Raw genomic sequence first — 9513 nt, forward strand, 5'->3', positions numbered from 1 at the left:
TTAACTTTTAGTTATAAAGACCACTGTATCAACCTCTTAAAATATTGCTACAGTAACAGTCATAAATGACCCAAATATACTTTTTTAAAAAAAAGTGCCTTCACTTAAAAAGACATAGTAGCAGGTAGGCCTGTTAATAAACTCTGTATAGCCACTGAAGTTGTCACAATCATTTGAAATGGCTACAAAAAGAGGGTTTTGTTCTGCTCAACATTTTATACAGTATCAAAGTACTGTTACTATCTAGTCAAAATAGAAAATTGCAGTTCAGAAAATAGGAAAAAGAATTTCTAAAAACTCATAACCCATTTCAAGGTATAAAAACACTTCGCTATGATGAATGTAAGTTCTAAACAGCTGTAGCTATTTAAGACTAAAAAAATCAGATCCTCCTTTAAGTCAAAACATATGGCTATTAAATAGCTATGATATGAGTTAACATCCCTTGTGTAAAATTGTGACTGTCTCTCTAATTAGAGAAACACAGAAAATACAAGTTTACATTTAACAAAAAAAAAAAAAAAAAGGAACACCATGACAGATACCATTAATGTTTTGACTTTTAAGAAGCAAATCTTTAAGCAACTAGAGAATTTTTGATAAGCAATATGAAGCAGGTTTTTGCCCAATCTTAAAAAGTGCGTTTTCTAGCCCTGGCTGGTGTGGCTCAGCTGACTGAGCGCTAGCCTGTAAACCAAAAGGTTGCTGGTTCGGTTCCCAGTCAGAGCACACGATTGCGTTGAGGGCTGGGTCTCTGGTCAGAGGCCTGAGAGGCAACCTATCAATGTCTCTCTCTCACACTGATGTTTCTCTTTCTCCCTCCTTTCCCCTCTCTAAATAAAAAAAAAAATTTTATTCATATTTTTCTCTAGATACTTGGAATGAAAAATTAAACTAATAAGCCCAGGAGAAAAACAAAACTGTGCTTTTAACAGACAATCATAGCTTGCCTCTAATGACCCAAATGCCAATTAACTTTTTCGGTTCAACTTCAAATTTGTTTATCATCAATGCCCACATTTAAAAAAGTGAAATTAATAAAAGGTGATGCAGTTTAAACCTTATAAATTACAAATGGGGCAATGTGACCAGTTGATCTAGATAAAAAGCAAATGACTACCCTACCTCCTTCAAAACTTTCCTCGAATGTTACCTTCTTAATGAGGCCTCCCCTAGTCCATTTTAAATTGCAACCCACTCTTCCCCCAACCTCCCATATTATACCCTTAATATGCTCCCCTCTAATCTCCCTTTATCCAGTACATACAGTTTGCTAATTTAATGACATGTTTATGGCCTGGTTCATCACATTAGAATGTAAACACTAAGGGAGCAGCTATCTTTTATTCATTGATATAGCCCAAGCACCTATAACTGCCTTACACATATATTTTCAATAAATTTATGTGTTGAATAAATGTAGATGATTTTAGGCTCTTCTAAAGGCATTTAATTTAAACATCTCACTATATTTAAATGGAAGCACAATGAACAATGACACTAAATTGGAGCATGATTTCTAAGTTGCAAGGCCTTCAGAGAAAGCAGCAGTAAAAGCACTAAGCTGAAAATTACTAAAAGTTTTTACTCACCCTTAATCCCATTAAATAAATTCTAATGTTACAGTATTTAGAATTGAGACTATGGTTAAAGGTTGTAAACCCCTTTTTTTTAAATGGGGAAAAGGAAAAGACATGGGTTATTAACTAGTGATAATTCCCAACAGTGCCATGAAACTACATAAGAGTTACCAAAAATAAACTGGTCATAGGGTAGCAGCTAATAAAAAATACTTTGATGAATGAAGTTAACAAAAACAACGAATCACCAAAAAGCTTTACAACAAGTTTCTCAGGACTTTCATTCTTCTACTTAGTAGAAATATCGACAAATAGATAAGAAACCACGTTTCCTTATTAATACTAAGAGTCACATTTTTTCAATGCAGCTTCGCACATATCATTTCTTTAAATCCTCAGAGAAACCAAATTCAAACTCAAATATAATCAGGTAACTAACAAAAGCAATAATGTATGCACTTGTTGACGGTAAGGGTAACTTTTCCCTTGAAAACCCCTCACTGTGTCTGACTAGCTACAAAGAAACCATTCTATAAAAGAGCCACCCTCTTGACGCTGGAAACTTTACTACAGGGCGCAGCTAGCAAGTCATGAAAATCTTCAAGCCCTTTGACCTAGTAAAACCACTCCTGGGAACTTTCTCTAAGGAAATAATTAGACTGAACCAGAGAGCTATTAGTATAAAGATGTTTATTGCACCATTATCTGTAATAGCAAAAGTGTGGAAACCCAATTCCCAACAATAGAACAGTTAAGAAACCTTAAAAAAACATTGAGGAAAGAAAAAGCTGAACACAAAATAACAAACAGTCACTAAAACTACATAAAAATAAAAAGGTAAAAAGACAAAATAAGGATTGGATTAAAGGTAAAATTATGTTCAAACTTTAATACTGTGGTTACATTGTTCTAAGAGGAAAAAAAGCCACCTTCTGAAACATATGTAACAAAGTCAGAATTTTTGAAAGCCATTCAAATAAACTTTTCACCCCCCCCCCCAAAAACCCAAAAGTCAAAAAGGAAGAAATGCTGTGTTGTATTCTTTAAAGCAGACGTAATTTCTAGACTCTGAAGAACATTTTCCCAACTCTAAGCACATCCAACCCAATGCTGCATTTGCTTTCCTCACCCTTGGTCCCAGAAACCTTCTTAACTGCTGATACCCTCGAATCCAAGTGAGGACTCCAGAAAGTGTAACTGTTTTATAAAGAACCCAGAACAGTGCTTCAGAACTGAAAGAATTCTACAAGTACATTAACTAAAGATCTGCACAAGAATAAAATTTCACATTACATGAATCCATTAAACAAAACCATGTTATTTATCAGAAAGAGTAAGGCTACAATTTATGCCTTGAGAACTTAAAAGTCTACAGAGAGCCAATGCAACTTAAAAGCCTTAGTTTTAATTCTTATTTGAACGAGTTGACTATATCTGATAGATTTCTATCTGACTGATACCTAAGAAGGGGAAAAAAATAAATCTTTTTCTAGAAAAATTATATTTAAACTTTTTTCCATTCTTCTCTATGGATGACACTGAGAAAGGGAAAGAAGTTACAGAATGCTAAGTGGATGAGCCGGGAAAGGAGGCACTTCGTTTAAATCAGTTTAGCAGGATATAGCCTTTTGTAGGTTTTCCCAGAAGGGGAAACTGTCGGGGGTCCGGGAGGGGCGGTGGAGAAGTCAAAAAGCCCAACGTCCTCCCCCCCCCCCGCCCCCCGACGGAGGGCAGCAGCATTATTACAGGGCTTCACAACCAGTTCCGTTTCATCTTGATGGGTAACTTCTGCCATAAATAAAAATTCTTTGGAAACGGATTGCTGAAAACCTGTATTCAAAAGGAAGTGAATGAAGAAAAAAAAGTCCCCTTCTCCCACCTTCTAAGGCCCGGGACGCCCGCCTTCTGGAAAGGGACCCCGGCCACCAGCCCGCCGCCGCCGCCGCCTGGGCGCAGGGCGGCTGGGCACCGCCGGCGCGCCCGAGGGCCCGGGCGCGGGGGACGGCCCTGCGTGCCCTTGGTGCGCGCTGGCGGCACTCCCCAAGTTAAGGACACTGGCCACAAAGGAATGGAGTCTATTGACATTTGCCGCCCCGTCTGACCACGAAGCATTCTCCTGGTTCGTGAAACACGAACTGACCCCCCCCCGCGCCGCCACACACACACACACACACACACACACACACACACACCCCTCCAGGGTCAGCCCCGGTTACCGGAGACAGCACGGAGCCCCCGGTCTCCACCACAAACCCGGGTGCTGGGGGTGAGGGGGAGGCCCGCAAGTAAACACCCGCCTTTCTGCCTTCAGGAACCCCGCCAGGTCCCCTGCTGTCACCCCTCTCCCCTCCAAGTCTCCAAACTTGGGGCGGGGGTTGCGGGGACACGCTCAGCCCCCCGGCCGGCCCTCGCCCACCGCCCCCCACCGGCGCCTTCTCTCCGCGGCCCCGGCACAGCACTGCGGCTCGGCCACCACCCGCGCAGGAGGCCTTGCGGGGGAAGCAGGCGGCCGGGCGGGGGCCGGGTCCTGCGCACCCCCTCAGGTGGGGGAAGGCGGAGCGCTGCGAGGCTGCGAGGCCCCCGCCGCCGCCTCACCTTTAAAGGCAGAGGGGTGCAGCGGCCACTGCCCACCCGCCTCACCCCTGGGCTCCTCCGCAGGGCAGGGAGGGGGGCGGCTAAGGACACTGGACGGACCCCGCGGATTCCAGATGTGCCCCGGGGCTGCCCTGCTCCCTGCGAGGGAGGGGCGCTGCCCTAACTCCCCCTCCCTCGTTAATCGCCGCTGGGGGAGTCGGCAAGTTTCTGGAGACGGGGCCAAGACTTCAAGACCCTTCCACGTTAACATTTAAACCGAGGGTGGGGGGCGCTGCCCAAGCATCCCCCCCATTTGGGGCGGAGGAGGCATAAAGAAGGTGGAATAGGGGCTGACAATTGCCCAGACCTGTGAACCGCTCCCAAACACTTAAATGGAGAGGGGGAGGCTGCCCAGTCCTTCCATCTTGACCGTTTGGGGGAGGGGGTGGGGTGTTGCAGAAGGCTGGACACGGCCTGACATTCCCAGAGGAAGCCCGCGGCACCTCCCACCCAACCCCCCGGGCTCCAGACCGGAGCGAGGAGCCCCACCCCCACTGCGGGCCCCCGGCCCACCGCGCACCCCACCCCCCCAACTCGGCCGGTCACGGGGCGGGGACGGCGGTGCGGGACGCGGGGGAGGGGATGCAAGGCCCGGGCTGGGCCCGACCCGGAGCGAAGGGGGCTGGGGCGCGACACCCACCTGCCCAGGCCCGGCCGCCCGCCGCCAGCGCTCGCCGCCACCGAGGAGGATGAAGCCGCGGCCGAAGACGACGAGACTGAAGGCGATGACGGCGCGGCGGCGGGCGACGTGAGAAGGCCGCCGCCGCCGCCGCCACCGGGCTTGCGGGCATTGGCGACCGCGGGTGGTTGCTGCTGCTGCTGCTGCTGCTGCTGGGGCTTCAGCGACATGGTGAGGGGCCCATACACCGGCCCGCACGCCGGGCGGGGACAGCCGGGAGCCGGGCGCGCCGAGGAGACGCCGGAGCGCGGCGGGGACGCGCGGGCGCCGAACGGGGAGGCGCGGGTTAGCGCGGCCGGGGGGGCGCCCGGGCCAGCGAGGGGGAGAAGGAGAACGACGAATGGGCGGGGAGGCCCGCCGAATCCGAGGAGCTGCCGGGAGCCGGGCCGGGACGCGCCGCCGCCGTTGCCGTTGCTACCAAAACAGTCTGAGGCGGAGGGAGGTGAGCGCTGCCCAGAGGGAGGGGGGCCGGGGCCGGGCGGAGGAGGGGCGGCGGAGGGATACGGGTCCGGAGCTGCGATGCCGCCGCCCCGCCGCTCCGGCCGCGGGAGCGAGCGCCGTCCGGGCCACCTTGCCGCAGGTAAGCGGCGAGGCTCGATGGCCGCTGCAGGGCCCCGAGGATCTGCGGCCGCCGAGCGCATCGGGGGCCGGGCACAGAGAGGCTCCCCGTAGCGTCGCTGGGTGGGCGCGGAGGTGCGGGATGGGAACTCTTTACCGGAAGTCGGAAGGGTCGGACGGAAGCAGAACGTGAGGCGGCCCCACGGACGGGAGGGACACGTGAGGAGCGGGCGCCGCGCTGGGCCGCGTCCGCGGGGGTCGGGCGAGGGCCCGGCGGCCGGCCCTGCCCAGATCCGCCCTCGTCGAGGCGGGTCTGCCCTTTGGAGAGGGCGTGTCTGTCTTTGCCTGCGGGGCCGGCCTAGTATAGAGGACTGGAGGGAAGCGTCTTCCCCGCCCCCCAATATTCCTTCAACGTCCTCAGACTGCTAAGAGAACCCGAGATTGCCCCCACCTGATGCAACCTAAAAAAAGGACTGCAAATGCCGTCAGGGCGGACATTATGTCTTGCTACGTGGAAAGCACCTTGAACACAAGCATCTCATCGTTGTCTTTGTATCCCCAGCACCTGGCACACAGTAGGCTCTCTCAGTGTCACTTGGTGTCTCAAAGACAGGCCGTCCTCTCTTTCCCTGCCAAGACAAATGATTGGAGTCACGCAGCCTCCCGGGGCCGCTCACATCTGGTTACCTTTTCCCCACTTTTTCCACCCCTGCAACGCAGTAACCAGAAAACTCTTGGGTATCTGACCTTCATTTGAACCCGTTTTTCCTCACTTGAACTTCTTTTTCTTCATTCATGAGACTCGAAAGGAAGTGTACGTGATTGGTAGAACTATGGATAATGGGGTCTCCTTCGGTGGAGACAGAACAGACCTCACAAGAATGTGCGAACTTTAGACCTTGGCCCCTTTAGAAGTTTTACTTTAACTTAGGTTGTTCGCCAACACAGTAGTCCATTTTTGAAATGTGTTGCAATTAAACTGGAAGCAAGTACGTAACTCTTTTTTTTTTAAGTGAAGAATCTAGTTTTTTAAAAAGTGAGGTTACTTTAGGAAATGATAGGAGGAAAACACCAAAATGCCTCTCAATATTCCAGATAAAAACATAGTATACTTAGATAATGATTAAGCCACGAGTCTCCAGCAGCCAAATTGAAATTAATCTCCTATTAATCCAGGCAGAAATGATCATTATATTCTGCAAACTCCTGAAAAGTAGGAAAATCAGTTTTATCTCCTATCTGAGTAAAAAGCAGACTGGGGGGCTGGGAGGGGGGAGTAGTATTCTTTTAAACCAGTAGTTGCAAAATCCTTTAAAAATTAACCCAAAGGAAAGTGAGATTAAAAAACCAGATGAGGAAAAAAGTAGGACCATAGTAGAAATACAATCAGCTTTCTGTGGTTTAATGAGTTGACAGTTAGGCATATCAGGGACCAAGGTCCCAGAATTCCAGCTTAGGACCAAATTTCAGACAGATGCCAGGAAAAAGAGAAGTGGAATAAGAAGGCCTGAAGCTGACGCAACTGAACTTGATTTCATTTATGCTGAGAAAGGTCAAATTTTCACCCATTATCATTGAAAATATTTTTATCAGTTTTATTAAAGTATAATTTACATGTTATGGAATTTACCCATTTTGTTCATGCAATTCAGTGATTCTCAATACAGTTACAGAGTTATGCAACCATAACCACTAATTTCAGAACATTGCCCTCACCCCAGAAGGACCCCTTATTCCCATTTGTGGGGACTCCTAGTTCCCACCCTCAGCCCCAACAACTAAGTTACTTTCTGTCTCAGTAGACTAATAATCTGTCCTAGACTTTTCATATAAGTGGAATCTTACAGTGGGTGGTCTTTGTCTGCCTTCGTTCTCTTAGTATATCGTTTCTGAGGTTTATCCGTGTTGTAGTACGGGTCAGTTTCACTCATTATCACTGAGTAGTACTCGGTTGTATATTGGTGTGTCTACTCACCAGTTGGTGGGATTGTTTCAAGTTTTTGGCTATTATGAATAATGCTGCTATGAACATTTGTAAACATTATGTTATCATATATTTTCATTTCTCCTGAGCAGATGCCTAGGAATGAAATGTTCGGTGATCTGGTAAATTTATATTTAACTGTTAAAGATACTCTAAAACTTTTTTCCCAAAGTGACTGTGCCATTTTACATTCGCACTTGGAATGTTTGAAGGTTCATCATTAAAAATTTAATTTATGCTTTCATATTAAAATGGTAACCAAGAGAACCTCTACTCCCATTCTAGTTTATACACTCCCCCACCCCCATTTTTCTTTATGGAGGGATTACCACCCAAAGCCAAGGAATATCTATTACTGTAAACTCTTCACCTGAATTCTAGACACCTGAAGCCATTGTTGTCTAACAGCCCCTGTGGTGTCAGAGGGCTTTACCTTATGACAGGATAATGCACCTTCTGGCGACAAGGTGGGGCAGGCAGCCTTGCCCCATAGGACCCTGCTCTGGTGTTCAGACCCTGTGGAATACCCTCTACCTGCATATGAGCTGGACCTTGTGGCTTCTTTCTAACAAAAACAAAAAAGTAGGGGTTCTCACTTCCAAGATTATGTTACAGAATACTGTGGCTTTCGTTTCGGACTGCCCTGTCTCACGCACTTGCTTTGGAGGAAGACAGCTGCGACATTATGAGCGGCCTCTGGAGAGGCCCACATTGTGCAGAACCGAGTCTCCACCCACGGTGGTGAGGCCTTCCTACCTGCCGGCTGCCTACAGCCCTGGCAGTGAGGTTGGAAGCAGGTTGTTCCGCGATCAGCCCTGGATGTTACCCGGGCCCTGGTCGGTGCCCCGTAACTGGGTAGGCTTCATTAGAGACTCTGAACTAGAGATGCTCAGCTACACCACACCAGATTCCTAACTCCTTTGTTAATAAGTGTGGGGGTAATTTGTATGCTGCAATAGACGATTAATATAGATGACCCCCCAAAAAGTGACTTACTGTGATTTCCATGTGCATTCAGAATTCTTTAAAAACAAATGCTGAAGTCAGGAACTAATATTGTATCCAATAAACATTAAATTTTTGAGTGCCCCTCACCCCAAATGATTTGGGGGCACACATTTAAACAAAACCAAGAATCATTGGAGAGTGGTCATGGCAGGCAATGAGAAACACTGTCGTGAAAGAGTTCTCATATTAAATATTGCTACAATTTTACCTTCTAAAAATGCGGTGGCCATTTCAACCACGATTTCAGAAATGAAAAATAGTATCAAGTGAGAAACCATGTAAAGACATTCAAACTTGGGAATCTGGTGCTGTGGATTCTGCGCTTGCTTTCTGATTCTCAGTGACCCTTCCGTAGGCACGTGGCCCTCTAATTTTCATCACTTCAATGATTAATCAAGTCTGAGGATTTGGAGATGAAAAACTGATGTTGCCTTGCAAAGCAGAAATGCAGACAATGATGTGCTATCACTCAGTACAGCAGCACACACCCGATGATCCAGTATTTCCAGCAATTCATTTATCTGCAATCATTCCTCTTCAGCTCTCTTCATTTGATCATGTTTAATGTATGATGCTACATTATTCACTCAATACTCTTGATTTCGCTTTCAAAAGCATGAAAATTAATTCAAATCAAAACTAACACGCACTCCCCCCGCCCCATAAAAAAAAATCCATCCTCTTGAAGTTTTTGCAAAGACCAATCCTCATTAAAAAAAAAGAGAGAGAGAAAGCGCAGATGTAATTTCAAAAATAGGACCATGGCTAATTAAACCAGTGTTTTTTTCTAACCATGGTTACTCAGAATTCTTAGAGGCTAATCTATTTGTAGACACTCCAGGAATCCCAAAAGACTAAAAGGAGTTAAAAAAAAAGGGGGGGGGGATTGCTTCCAAGAGGCATTATTTATATACCTTGTATGCAAAGTAACAACTCGCACATAGGTTTGGAAAGAAAAAAAAAACTCGGAGGGTGTGTGGTAAAATAGTAGGGAACACAGCAACATTATTTGAAAAAGCTTTTAAATGAGCCCTTTCCTCCCCACAAGCACACTCCTGGTTGTTAAGTTG

General features: G+C 47.1%; 1 protein-coding gene across 5 annotated transcripts in view; it reads right to left on the minus strand.

Moving 5' to 3' along the window:
• The window catches only part of ATXN2 (ataxin 2), a 94405-nt gene extending 89059 nt beyond the window's left edge, over positions 1-5346 (minus strand). For 3 of the 5 annotated variants that reach the window (XM_054594303.1, XM_054594302.1, XM_054594301.1), the window contains exon 1: positions 4855-5137. In XM_054594303.1, the coding sequence (XP_054450278.1) occupies positions 4855-5063 (209 nt within the window). In that variant the 5' untranslated portion in view covers positions 5064-5137. Of the gene's footprint in view, positions 1-4854 lie in introns of all 5 variants that reach the window. The other 2 variants (XM_054594300.1, XM_054594299.1) reach the window with 1 other exon arrangement.
• Positions 5347-9513: the final 4167 nt, after the last annotated feature.

The sequence above is a fragment of the Pteronotus mesoamericanus genome, unplaced genomic scaffold (genome assembly GCF_021234165.1).
Source record: "Pteronotus mesoamericanus isolate MK-2021 breed Mesoamerican mustached bat unplaced genomic scaffold, CSHL_Meso_final scaffold_507, whole genome shotgun sequence".
Lineage (NCBI taxonomy): Eukaryota > Metazoa > Chordata > Mammalia > Chiroptera > Mormoopidae > Pteronotus > Pteronotus mesoamericanus.